Genomic DNA, 14237 nt, shown 5'->3' on the forward strand with positions numbered 1-14237 from the left:
CAAATTGCAGTGTATTCAGGTACTTCCACACTGATTATATCTGAATACAGACTATCACTATTTAGGCAGTGACTTGTGCTTGAAAAAAGCAGGTTTTGTTTAGTTCCTCAATAACTGCCTTGCTTGAACATGATTCATATGTTTCCTTAGTAACTGCATGTGCTGAATAGGACATGGCTTTTCCCCCCTGCAAATGTGCTCTGATTCAATAGGATCCAGGCATTTTCATACTGAACATCTGTGACTTGGGAAGGATCCATGTGTTTTCTCAATGAATATTAGTGGAATGGGCAAGGCTCTGAATGTTTCCTTCTTGCTTCCATGCCTGGAATTATCACTATAATATATATTTATTTATAATATTATCAATGGGTTTTGCTTCATCCAGCAAGATGAATAGGTCTAGCTTTTACTCTGCCCCACCTTCTCTCTACAAAAGACAGCAAGCCATGTTACAAAAATATGGAATAAAGGTAGGAGTAAATTCTCAAATATTCTAGTCTTCCCCCATTAGTTAATTTGTCCCTTTTATATAAATATAAAAGTTATTTATAATACAGAGAGAGAGAGTATGTCAGAAATACCTACCACATCTGGATATGTGGAACTGTAACAACACTGGGGGAAAAACACTTCTCCCCTGAAGCTGCTATTTTAAATTATGTACAGCAGCACTAGCCATTCCAAAGAGTATTGCCATCCCAGGAGTGGTGCTTAGGAATGGGGTAAAATAATGGTAGTTCTTACCATGCTTGAAAAAGAGGCAAGTAGCAAACAAGCCTTTCTCCTAAGGGCCTAGCAAACACAAAAACTGTATTCTTTCATACCATATGATCTATCTATAATACGTGCTCCTGCCACCTCCTTTTACTCACCGTCCTTGTCTATCCATGCCAAATTTGCCTTTTCTGAATGCCAGAAATGATGAGATTCCGCATAAAGAAGGACTAGCAAGAAGAGCAAGACACCTGAAAATGTTGAAGTCTTGTCCTTACTTTTCACAGAATGATTATTGCCACAGTACTTAGCATGTATAGGGTGCTGTATATTGTTAGTGTCACCATAGAAACATTAACAAATTAATCCTTATGATATGCCGAGTTAGGTGAATGGGGAAACAGACAAAAGGTGATATTCTGGCCCCACTGAAAGCAAAGGAAATGGTGCCAGTGACTTGAATAGAGCCAAGATTCTACCCAGAGAGAGTTTAGACTACTTGCTCAAATTTATTAGATATAGGATTAGAATTCGGGAGTTCCTGGCTACTGAACCTATGCTTAGTCTAGACCTTACTGCTACAAAATCCCAAATCCCATGGTGTTTCAGAATAAACCACTTCTCCAATGTAATATTCCTGAAAAAAGATGCAGAACTTTCTGGGGACTAATGTGACTCATTTTAACCAGGAAACTGAGAAACTATTTTAGCAATAATCAATTCTGACAATTATTTTGTGACCCTAGAAACCAGAATAGCTACTGCCAAGAGCAGCAGGGTTTTAGAAGTTGTGGCAAAAGATAATGTGACAGAAAAAAAAAGCTATACTGGATATTAAGTTTCACTTAACTTGGAAGTTATTTCTGGTAAATGCTTCTCTGCAGTGCTTTTCACTATTTACTGAGCTAATAATGGTGGGATAAAGAGCTAGCATTCACGTTATGGAAAATTTGGACCAGAATAATAAAGAGAACAAAAACTCTCTGAATGTAATAAACAGTTTATTTTTGCAGATTTTTGCATAATTTAAATGCTGTCTCCTGATTAAGCATATTTTTTCTGCATCTAAAAGTAGCAGTGTGCTTTATTCACTGCGTTCATGTCAAAGGTCTTCCTCCAGCACTTCCAAAAAATCAATCTTTATAAGAGCCATCTCCTGGTTTGAGTTTGTTTTAGATCATTGAAGCATGACAAAATGTTACAAAATTTAGCAATACACAACATCAAGCCTGATCAACTGCAGGATTCACAAAAATGTAGTGATTTATTTGTATGAGTAGAAAGCCAAGGAAATGTATCATCCTTCTAACATGCCTATCCTCCGGGCTCGTAAGGTGTCACCATTACTGCCTACCTAGGGAATATATTTTCTCCTCATGTGGTTTGCACTTTTTTTGATATATTATTACACTACATTTACCTCAGACCTTTGTGTAGCTTCCCCTTCTAGGAATTTCATAAATAAACTAGTACAATATTGTTTACATGAATCACTGAAAAGGAGGCTGAGATCCTAACTATGGCGACTATATCTGCAATTTTATCCATCTCATGGCTTTGTATAATTATGTAATAAAATTTGTGAAGTGTTTTGGGTTCCACTTGGGTGAAAGGTTCTATAAAAATGCTAGATCATTAGCAATCCACAGTCTGGAGTGTTACAATCTCCAAGCAAACTTCACTGCATTGAAATTATTAAGGCAGGAGACAGGAACATCTCCCAGATTGTAAATTTTCTGCATTTTAAGAACCTCCAGTCTACCTTTGTTTTGACTTTGTTGAAAATGAGAGCCCAAAGTCAACTCCTTCTGCCTCTGTCCTGGTGGCTCTGCAAGAAGCTTGTTTTCCATCACATAATTTAATAGTTGCACAGACAGAATTAATGTGGTTTCACATCCCTGTGTGTACTTATTCATTTTATCCTTTATATTAACCCCACAAGCTAAGCAGCTCTTTTTTTGGCACAATTTATCCTACTCAATTGTATTACCAGTGATTATTCCTGTGTCTGATCTATAAGGTTATTCAAGATAAACGTGGATAAAACCCTCTCTCTCTCTAGGATCCTAAATCACTACTTTGCATGGATCACTTGATCGGGGGCCTGCATGTCTCCTCTAACGCTAGATTCAGGTTAGCAGGATCTGGCTAGTGTACTGTCCTTCCCAGCGTCTCGCTTCCCAGCCAGAGAGGAGAAAGGGACAACTCCCTGCTCCAGTGCTTGCTCCAGCTATCCGTAGGAGCTGGAATCTACCCTTGTCTGAGAGCCGAGTCACATGGGAAGACTAGGAGGGCGTGCGTTTGCAGCTCTGCTACTCCCGAGACGTTGTGGGTAGCAGGCTGAGCAGGCGTCTTCAGCTGCAGCAGCAGCCAGGAAGCTGTCCCCTCCCGCCTCCCTCAGACACTTGTTATTCCCCCCACCAACTCTGGCGTGTGTGTCCTTTAGAGGATTTCCTATTGCTCTAGCAACAGGAATAATGCACCTGACTGCGGCGGGGGGAAGGGGCGGGTCAGGCCAGCGGAGCGAGGCGCGGATGCCAAAGAAATAAAGGAGGTTGAGAGCGAAGAGTAGGCATCCGGCAGCGCTCGTGGAGGAGCGCACAGGCTGCTGCAGTGTGTGCGCGGTGAGGGGCCCCGGCTGAGCCGCAGAACTGCAAACAAATCCCTCACGATGCTGACTTAGAAACGATCCCCGTGTCATTGCACTGGGCTGCGAGGAGGTGTCTGGGGAGCACCCGGCGCTTGGATTCCCCCGGCTGCGGGGAGACCAGTGGCTCTCGGCTGAGAAGAAGGGGGGAAGCAGTGGAGAATGGGGCAGCGGCCGCTGCCCCCGAGGCCGAGCAGCAGGTGCCAAAGGCAGCAGGAGCAGCCTCTCCCGCAGGAGAGCAGGAGACGCGGGGGCTTCGGGGCGTCCGGGGCCGGGCTGCCGGCGCTGCTCGTGCCCCTGTGGCTGTGCGCGGCGGGGAGCTGCTCAGCCCAGCTGTACAACCTCAGCCTGGCGGTGGATGAGGGGCTCCCGGCGGACACGCTGGTCGGGGACATCCGGGCCGGGCTGCCCCCGGGCGACGGGCAGCTGGGCGGCTTCTTCTTGTCGGAGGGGAGCGGCGAGTCGGCGGTGCTGGCGGATTTCCACGTGCAGCCCGACACCGGCATCATCCGCACGGCGCGGCGGCTGGACCGGGAGCGGTGGGCGCGCTACAGCTTCGTGGCGGCCACGCTGCGCGGGGAGATGGTGCAGGTGGAGATCGCGGTCACCGACGTGAACGACCATCCGCCCCGCTTCCCGCGGGACTCGCTGCGGCTCAACGTCTCCGAGCTCAGCCCGCCCGGCACCGCCTTCCGCCTCCCGGGCGCCCGGGACCCTGACGCCGGCAGCTTCAGCACCCAGGGCTACACGCTGCTGGCCGAGGGGCAGGAGGCGGCGCCGCCGCTCTTCCGGCTGCGCTACGGCTCCCCCCCGGAGCCGCTGGACCTGGTGCTGCTGCGGCGGCTGGACCGGGAGCGGGCGGACTCGCACCGGCTGCTGATCCAGGCCTGGGACGGGGGTAGCCCGCGGCTGAGCGGCCGCCTGCGGGTGGAGATCCGGGTGCTGGACGAGAACGACAACGCGCCCGCCTTCAGCCAGCGCGAGTACCGGGCCCGCGTGCGGGAGGACGCGGCGCCGGGCACCGCCGTCTGCCGCCTGCTGGCCACCGACCCGGACCTGGGCGCCAACGGCGAGGTGCGCTACCTCATCAACCGCCGCCAGAGCGACCCCGCCGCCTACTTCGCCGTGGAGGAGCGGACCGGGCTGCTGCGCGTCGACCGCCCGCTGGACCGCGAGGCCCGCGCGCTGCACCGCCTCATCGTGCAGGCGCGGGACGGCGGCGCCGAGCCCGAGGTGGGCAGCGCGCTGGTCTCCGTCGCGGTGCTGGACGTGAACGACAACAGCCCGGCCATCCACGTGCTCTACCTGACCGAGGGCGGCGGCGCCCGCCTCTCCGAGGCCGCGCGGCCGGGGGACTACGTGGCGCGCGTCTCAGTCTCGGACCCCGACGAGGCCGGGGACGAGCTCGGCCTGAGCCTGCAGGGCGGGGACGGGACCTTCGCCCTGCGGCCCGGCGGCGCCGCCGGCCTCTATTTCCTCTGCGTGGAGGGGCCGCTGGACCGCGAGAGCCGCGAGCTGTACGAGCTGCGCCTGGCGGCCACCGACGGCGGCTCCCCGCCGCTCTCCGCCCACGAGACGCTGCTGCTCCGCATCGCCGACATCAACGACCAGCCGCCCGCCTTCCCGCAGCCCCGCTACCGCGCCGCCGTCTCCGAGGCCGCCTCGCCCGGCACCGCCGTGCTGCGGCTCAGCGCCTCGGACGCCGACGAGCCGGGCTCCCCCAACGCCCAGGTGCGCTACGCCCTGGAGGCGGCTCCGGGCCTCGAGCTCTTCCACATCGACCCGCTGAGCGGCGTGATCAGCACCCGGCGCGCCCTGGACCGCGAGCGGGAGGCGGCGCTGGAGCTCCGGGTGGTGGCGCGGGACCTGGGGGAGCCGCCGCTCTCCGCCTCCTGCCTGGTGAGCGTCCGGGTGGAGGACGCCAACGACAACGAGCCCGTCTTCGAGCAGCAGGTCTACAGCGCCAGCCTGGCCGAGCACGCGGGGCCCGGGCACTGCCTGCTGCAGGTAACGGGGCTGGGCACCGCGGGCGGGGGGAGAGACCTGCCGGGCAGCCCTGCTGCGGCGGGAGCAAGTGGGGAGTCTCGGGGCTCCTTAAGCCTCTTCTCCCGAGACACCTGGGTTTGTTCTCCGGCTGTGCTCGGGCCCTCGCAGCACCCTCCCTATGTGGGGACAGGGAGCAGCCCTGCTGGGGTGGCATCGCGGCAGCAAGCCGCCTTGGCAGGGTCTGCATCGGGCTCACATTATAGCCGATGTATTAAACCTCACCTGTTGTGACCTCGAGGCAGGGTTGCCAGAGAGTAGATGAACTCCTATATTGTCAGCTTCACCGTTGTCACTCCCAAATCACAACATCCCCATCCACTGGCTTCTGGTTTGGAAACATTGCACTCCCATTGATTGTAAGGCATCATAATTCTCTTCCTGCTTTTGTCATTAGTTAGTTGTAAGAAGGAAGCCAAAGAAATAATTTCCTTTTTGCAAACACGGTCACATTTTTAAAACTGGTAGATCATGTTGATTTGGAGGAAACCAAGGAAATTCACACACCCCTTCCAAAATCCTCCCTTCCTGGGCCTCTCTGGAAAACTCCTACAGATTATTATGCAAGAAACATAGAAAAGGGGCATCTGCATCATGGTACACTCCTTTTGCTAAGTACCATTGAAAATGTACTGTAGAATTATGGAGTGTCTGTTGTCCTAGACCGTGCATGGATTCCATAGCAGAGTTAACGATGGCAATCAGTATTAACTTCACTATGTATCTGCTTTTTCTTTTCATACAAAGGGGTTTCTGGAGGAATAGACTAGCCACAGAGATCCAAGGCAGCACAATTCTATTGAAGTTGGTCTTCTGTGGAGCCAAAGAAAGGCATAAGGATCTCTTGAGACTGTACAGCAGGCTGTGGGTTTTGCCATGTGAGCAGAACCTTGTAACCATTCCATATGAGTGATGCAAACTTTGGTCCTCAGAAGAACAATAGTTTTTTGTGCTCCTTGTGGTTTCTCTGGGGGAAAAGTCTTTCTGGTCCCAAACTGTTCTTCTAAACATTCCACAGATCCAGGGGATACATATTGTTCTTTCTTTTCCATAGTATCCTCCAGGCTTTGCATTACCATTTGCTACATATGGTATAATAGAACAGAACCACTTTTTGACAGAGTCATGGCTTCAAGATGTTTGTGTAGTTCTGGTTCTGTTGGTACAAGATGAACAAACTGAAAGTGAGGGACTGAGTTAATTTTGCACAAATCTTAGTGTTTGTTTTGTACAGTATGCAAGCACTTCCGTGTGATTGCTTTACAAATTAAAATTATAATTGTATTCTTAATTGCCCTACTCAGAATTGCCTGCTTAGGTGGTCTTGGTGTAACACGGAGTTGGCTAGTTTTTCAACATGGATGCAGGAAAATATGTTCCAACTTTAAGGCCTGAACCTGCAAACACTTATTCGGGTGAATAACTCCTTACATGGTTTCAGTAGGGCTGCTCACATGAGTAAAATAACTCATCTCTGTAAGTGTCTGTAGGATCTAGTCCATAGGATGCAACTAAAAAACAAACCACCAAACCCTCAAAAAATACAGAATAAACTTCTGATAGTGATTTGGACCCTAACTGGAGCCATAGCAGGTCAAAACAAAACAAAACAGGAAGGGAAGCTCACAGTAAGTATACTTTTCCTTAGCTTCATGTGTTCCAACCAGGGTTTATTCACACCATATTTCTGCTAGTGGAATCTTTTTGTTTCAGAGTGTTGTGGGGTTTTTCCTAGTGTTTGGTCTCTTTACCATGGAGATATGCTTCCAATTAAATCCTAGTTGTAGCATATGGATCACATGAATGATAGATTTTCTCATGTGTGCTTTCTGTCAGCAAAGCGATGAAGTATTTTGTAGCTTTATAGCTTTAATTGTGTTCATTTTAATATGAACTACAACCTTTGCAAAAAGTTACAGAAATGTATTATTTGTCTTCAGTAGTGTCCACAATGTGTTTAAGCACTGCAATTAATTGATGCATTTTTTGTTTTTATAGATGGCTAGTGCTCTTGAATAGCAAGGGCAATTGGTTGGCATTCAACACATAACTGACTTGAAACTAGACTTATTCTCCGGTGCTCTTCATTTCAGCTCCTCCATAGTTATGCTGCTTGGCTTCTGCTCTACTGTGATGCCACCAAATACATCATTTTACAACATTTTGAGTCCCTATTCAATGATAAGGGCTAACCCCAATAGGGCTGAACTAAACGGTGTATTTATTGTATTGGGTTTTTTGAAGTGTTTTTTAAAAGATTTAATTTGTATCTCTTGAAGGAGCCAGACAGTATGACTCTGAGGGAACTGAAGTGAAGGAAAAAGGAATATGAGCATAAAAGTTTATTTGCCGATGAACAAGGTCAGTTCATTGACCCTTTGCCATGATGATTAATGCTAATTTTTTTTAAAAGATGTTTTACTTGCTCGTCAAACTACTACTCCTCTACAAGTGTGGTTGAGTAGAATTTTGCAAGGCTGTTATTTTCAAAATATCCATGTCACTGTTGGTTTTTGGGAGTTTTGGCTTATAAAAATTGTGTTTTTAAAATGCAGTTCGTGTTTTAAATGGTTAGTTCATATTAGCATTCAGGTGTGCTTCAACCAGTTCTTTATTGAAGATAATGACCTTTAAAACCAAAAACTTCTTCCACTCAAACTCCTTCCTGGTTACAAGTCACATGATAAATTTCCTGCTGGCTTCATGCTTTGAGAAGCAAATAGAAAAGCTGGCAAAACCATTTGAGGAGTTTATCTGCTGCTAGTCAGATACTTCAGCCTCATTAGGGTTGCTAAGTGGTAGCAATAGTGAGGAGGATTGCAGCCAGCAGTCCATGGTGCTGAAGGAAAGTTTTTTAAATTGATGTGGCCTCAGTCTACAGTAGGAACTGATTGTTCCTGACACGTAAGATTGATTTAGTCATGTATATATTACTATCCTCAAGGAGGAATGGAGACTAAAAGAAATGTAGTATACATACACACAAAAGATAAGGTTGGAGCCCAACAGCAAGGTGCTGGTGGAATGCCACGCTAAAGTTCAGACACTTCCAGCTGCTAGGAATGGGGAGGGTGTAGGGATTTGCACATGAGTATTGACCCTGGATTCTAGCTGAGGGCTACATTTTTCTCATCGCTTTGCGTATGTCTAATACATTGTGAAGCTTCGAGTCAGTGGCTTGGACAATTGGATGAGAGAAAAAGCTTTTTTTTCTCTCCTTTGCACCCCTCCGGAGCCTCCTGGCTGTCTTGAGGAGGATAGGGCTGTTTTGTGGTAACTGCTCTCCCAGAGGTTTCCAGCTGCAATTAATGGTGGGGAGGTGAAAAGTCTCTGTTTTTCCACTCCTCCTCTAGCCATTTTCTTGGGGCAGATAAGCCCAGTATCTGACTTTGTTACTGCTCATACCTTTACCAAGAACCTGCATGAAACTGACATCATTATTGATTGTGTCATTGCTGCTTCCATGGTTCTGAATAGAATCTTGTTAAGTGAAGCTATCTGCATAATAAGGAATGATGCTCTGCATTGGTTTACCTTTGGTTCACAACTGTGGGAGCTAAAAACCTTTTTAAAATGAAAATTTAAATTCTGCAGAAATGATAGTTTAAACCCCTTTGTTCATAAGGGAAATCTTCCCACTCTGCAATGATGAGTAGATTTTTTCAACCCAGATAGGTAAAGTATAGAAGCCTCTTACTTTCTCCCCACTAAACTGATGACTGGTAATAAAGAGCTATATTCTAGATCTTGCCAGTAGTTGCTCTACTCTACTACCCTGCTATAAATCTAGTAAAGTCGGTAAATACTGGACATGGTTTTCATCTGTATCCAAATGACAAGATGTGGTCAAGAATTTTTGCCTGACAAGAAATTTTACTCCTGTTTTGATTGCTGTTTGGATTTCCTTCATTTCTATTTTTTTTTGTTGGAAATGTCTCGTAGACTAGTTGTGTGGATGGTACTGGATTACTCTGCACCTAAATCTGCATTTGATTAGTTTCACTGGTTTTACAAATATCCATAGCTTGAATGAACTGCCCCTCTCATGTGGAAACAATGTATGCTTTCAGTGCTCCAGTGCCCACCACCATGGGAAAATGCCATTGCCTATATTTAAGTGCAATCTCAGCAGCAATGAGAAAAATTTAAAACTTTATTCATAATGATTCATTTTATTCACGCAGATTTTCTTGCAAATCTAGCTAATTTAGTAGAAACAGTTGCTTCATCTCTTGGTTTGATATTGCTTCTGACCAATGTGGTGTTCAGCAAGCACTCAGATAGGTTAGAGAGATGCAAGTCAGCTATTAACTGCAATGCAACAGTTACTGCATAAACACACAGATCAATCTGACCTGTCCTTACAATATCCCTGCTGCTCAGTGAGAGACAAAGTATTTTCTGGAAAATAAACTGAATTTATATGCAGTAGCTGAGATAAGAAGTTATTAATTCAAAGAAGCTGACAGCATAATGACTGCATCACTGAGAGAAACAACTGATGTGATTCTAAATTATTCAACACCTGAAATCTAGACAAACAGGAAAAATCCTTAAAAGGGTGTATGTGTGGGGGGAACCAAACAGAAATGAATGGGTTATTGGATGTTGTGAAGTAGAGGGGAAGAGTATGCATTGAAATGCGTAGAGTAAATTTGTTAGTTATAAATTTTGTAGGTTTTTAAAAATTATCATGCTACTACACGCAAGCCATTATGGGTTATAAGCACACTTCTCTTAAACTCACTGTTTATTGGTGAGATGAGGACAAAGCAGAAACAAAATATAGCAACAGACAACAAGATGAGCTCAGAGAAGAAGGGGGAGCTCTGTAAATGAAACTAGGTAACATAAACAAAAAGTGTTACATTAAAAACAAACAAGCAAAACAGTGCTCCACTCAGCCTTGCCATCAAGGTTATAACAGCCAACAAGACTGCACTTTTATGTAGAAATCCATGATTAAATCAAGTCCTCCTAACTAGTGATTTCAATTATGATTTAAATCGATTTGATTTAAATCAAATCCACTCTGCCTGGAACTGGGTTGGGTTTGACAAATTTCCCAACTTGTTAAAAATGCTGAGGGGGGGGGGGAAGTTTCAGAGTCAGTTTTCCAGTTCAAAATGACTTTTTGTTTCAACATTTACATTAATTAGACTGGAAAAGATTTTTTAAAAGCTGAAATCCAAACAAAACACTTCAAAATTATTAAAACAAAATGTTCTGATTGACTGAAAACAAACATTTCAGTATTTTTATAACTTTTGAAATTTAGACTTTTCATTTTGATTCAAGATGGGGCAAAAAACTGAAACTCTGAGCTATTTGTGGGCCAGGAAAACTGTTTCCTGTCCAGCTTGAAGGGTAAGTGTGATAAGGGTAAAATGGGTCAGAGGTGATAATAGCACAGCATGCATAGTTCTGTTGCCTATTGCACAGGCCTTCTTTTTTTTTTTTTTTAAATCACCATATATAATGGTGGAGGTAGCATGGGAGGGTGCGCTTCCTGCACAGCATGAATCTCCACTCTGGCAATTCCTGTGTGTCAGCGCACAGGGGGAGGCTGGTGATGGGATGAAGCCAGAGGATCTGCCTCTGTATAGTTCCTCACAATTCCCCCCCCCCCCCTTCATGTGCCAACGAGGATCTCATAGAAGAGCCTGCAGACCTCTGAGTCTAGTGGTGAGGATTCCTCCCTGCCTGTGCCCATGTTTCACTCCAGTGCCAACTTGGTTACTTGGGCTGTGGGTTGGATTTGCCCTGTAATAATTTGTGCTGACCAGCTTTAGACTGAATAATACACGCTACAGAATCATACCATAAGCATTCAATATTAACATAAATGGATAAGTTGCAAAGTACTCTACTACAGTTCTATGAGCCTCAGTCTCATGGGTGATGACGAACTAGCTCTCTTCTGAGCTGCTGATCATAGTGTAGTGCATTGAGGAATCAGTGGAAGTCTTGGCTCTAAATTCCCTTGCTAATGTAGGTTTAAATCAGTCAACAGTCAACTTTTTTTTGAAACTTTTTTGAATGATTATGAATGCTTTTCAGTATCTACTGTAGTGCTGCTTATAGAATTTTAGTGTGGTATGTGTCAGGAATACAGTATTAACTGACATGCCACTGTAGTCAAGGATCTGTCAGTGTTTTTAGTCTTTGCTGACTGTGTATGTGGGGAATATAACATTTGTCCCTTTCATACGCAACCGGCTGAAACTTGACCTGTAAATTTTCATTTAATTTAATTCTAAGTGCTCTTCTGCATATCTGACACTAGGATCCATTTTCTGGTGCATTAAGAATATAATATATTTTGTATCCTAAAATGTACCTGGTAACTGTTCCTTTGAATCATTTTGATGCAAAACATTTTCCTGACAGGATTTTGCAAAGAGAAATGTTTTAACCCATAGCAAGACCACTAAATCAAATTCTGACATAAATTTGTCATGTAAACTCTTCAAGGAAGAGACAGTGTTATGTTTTAGGTTCTATGAATGTTTACAATGCTACATAAATGTTTTAGTTGTAATATTAAAATGTATTATTTAAACACGTTTTAGGATTAATATCAGTAAGTGCTCTGAATAAAAGTCAGTGTAAACATTATTATATTGATGCAGTAACAGTAGTGGCTTTGAATGGCAGTGTAGTTAGTCAGGTGTGAAATACCTAGTTTTCTGGGCACTAATAGGATGAATTGACTTATCCTCCTCCTGAAGCAGACCAGTTGGTCACTATGCATTTTACTGTGCGCCACAATGTCCAGAGTAGCTCATGACTCAAGGCCCTTTTCTCAGGGCAGACAGTCAGAAAACACGGCAGACACACCAAAGTAACGGTGTGTTCTATAATTAGATTTCACCAAGTCAGTGACAAATGTGAACTCTTGGATCACTATACCAATCTTACCATAGAGTCCTAGACAGTTGCCTTAGACACTCCAGTTTATCTTGCCAAATAGACAACCTGGTTACTTACACCAAAACCCACATCACATTTAGGTTGCTTCCAGTTGCAAGAGGCCAGTCAGTTACCCCAGATCAATTGATAGTGTAGGTCTTATACCAAAGACAATATTGGTAGCCAATTCTGTGGTTAACTAACTGTTTATTACCTGAGAAAAGGAAGTGAGAGTTATTGAGAGGTTAAAGCTGGTAAAATATGTGCACAGTGAGTCAGTTTGTAACTGCAAATAGTGGCAGTGATGTGATAAACTGCCAGTGTTCCAAAAGTCTTTTTAGGGTACCCAGATTGTCTCTGGGGATCTCTGCTTTGCATCTGGTACACTTTCCTATAAGAGTCCAAATAGTCCAGAGATTCAGGGTCTTTCCTTGAATCCATACTTATCGCATTTTCTCATAGAAAACAAGCTGACATGGTTGCTACCCATATTTTCTTTTCCTTTGATGAAGATTGAGGAATATATTCAGAGTCTTTAATCTCTGTTCATCAGACACAATGACCACTTGCTTTGAAATTAGCACTTTTCTGTTATTTAGTTACAAGAGTATATGCAATATAAGTGTTTGCAACGTTATATTGGGATACAGATAGGTGAGAATTATGTAAGTAACATCCCACTCATTTTAATGAAGTTTAAACACCAAATACTCCTATATTGAACAATCACTTTGATCTATAATAAAATACAAGCAAATTGGCCTGGGACTCTGGCATGAGCTTGCCCCTAGTCTGCTACCGTCACATTGTGTGAACATCTTTTTAGTGAGATTTTAAAAAGTAAAGTCTTATCTGCTCTAAATGGACATTTAAAATCCTGTGAGACCTTTTTGTTTTTTTAAAGGTAGGTGTTTCCTCATTACCTTTGCCCAAATATTCCCTTCCATCAGTGTAGTGCAGTATAAGGTAAACTGATTGTTTGCCTGGATGCTGGGTACTGTATAGCAGTAGAAAGTTGTTTTTATTATGCAGTGTATAGGTTTCAATATATATTGTAGATATATGTTCAGTGTATGATTTAGAATAAGAGAGAAACTATACAGTTGAAAGGTGTATTATATAATGTTTTGTATTGTATATTGTATTCTAAACTATGCCCTGTACAATAGCACAAGCACTCTTGCTGATTTTACAAGATATATTGAGATGTTCTCGGTATCTGAGTGGGAGAGAGAATTATTTGTATACACTGTATAGTCAGTCTGCTTGGTAAGTAGTATGCGTTTCATTGTCTAGTGTATCATCTTCACACATTCAAATTAAATATTTATAAGATTTTAGCAATTAAAATATTAAAAATTCAATATATATTAGTGTATATTTCAGAAGTGTTTTTCCTATATGCAGTGATATTTTCAAATATCTAACACAGCATATGCATTTTTTAGTACAGGAGATTCTGCTTGCTAAATCTTTCTTTCCTTACTCATTCAAAATGTCAGTTGACTTAAATGGGAGTTTTGTGTGAATAAGGTGAGAAGGTGTTGGTGCTGTGTGTGTGTTTTCATAATATAGTAGTGTAGGTGATTAAAGCCCAGATCCTGGACTGTAGCTTAGTGCACAGTGCCACAAAGGAATGGTATGTACCACCTTTGCACTTTCCATAATGCTGGGGTGGCTCTGTGCCTGCCTGTTTCCTAGGTGTAAATTAGAAGCTGCAGACTGCTCTAATTTGTACCAGATGCCATTGACTTCAGCGGAACAATTGGCAGCCAGAGCTTGCTGGGGTATGGATAACCCAGTCATACCCTCTTTTCCCTTGGCTATGTTTCCTATGTTGGTGTAACTTGTAAGGTGGGTGTGGCCTAGAAACCACAACCTCAACCCTGTACAAGTTGAACCTCTCTAGTCCGGCACC

The 14237-nt window shown here is 44.5% G+C and overlaps 1 protein-coding gene across 8 annotated transcripts in view; it reads left to right on the top strand.

Annotated features, from left to right (window-relative positions):
- The first annotated feature begins 1732 nt into the window (after positions 1 to 1732).
- The window catches only part of DCHS2 (dachsous cadherin-related 2), a 236969-nt gene continuing 224464 nt past the window's right edge, over positions 1733 to 14237 (top strand). For all 8 annotated transcript variants that reach the window (XR_004000530.1, XM_030563596.1, XM_030563598.1 and 5 more), the window contains exon 1: positions 1733 to 5371. Coding sequence is in view for 7 of the 8 variants with exons in the window: in XM_030563596.1 (XP_030419456.1) it covers positions 3527 to 5371 (1845 nt within the window). In the remaining variant the exon portion in view is untranslated. The remainder of the gene's footprint in view (positions 5372 to 14237) is intronic.

Source organism: Gopherus evgoodei, chromosome 5 (assembly GCF_007399415.2).
Source record: "Gopherus evgoodei ecotype Sinaloan lineage chromosome 5, rGopEvg1_v1.p, whole genome shotgun sequence".
In the NCBI taxonomy this organism is placed as follows: domain Eukaryota; kingdom Metazoa; phylum Chordata; order Testudines; family Testudinidae; genus Gopherus; species Gopherus evgoodei.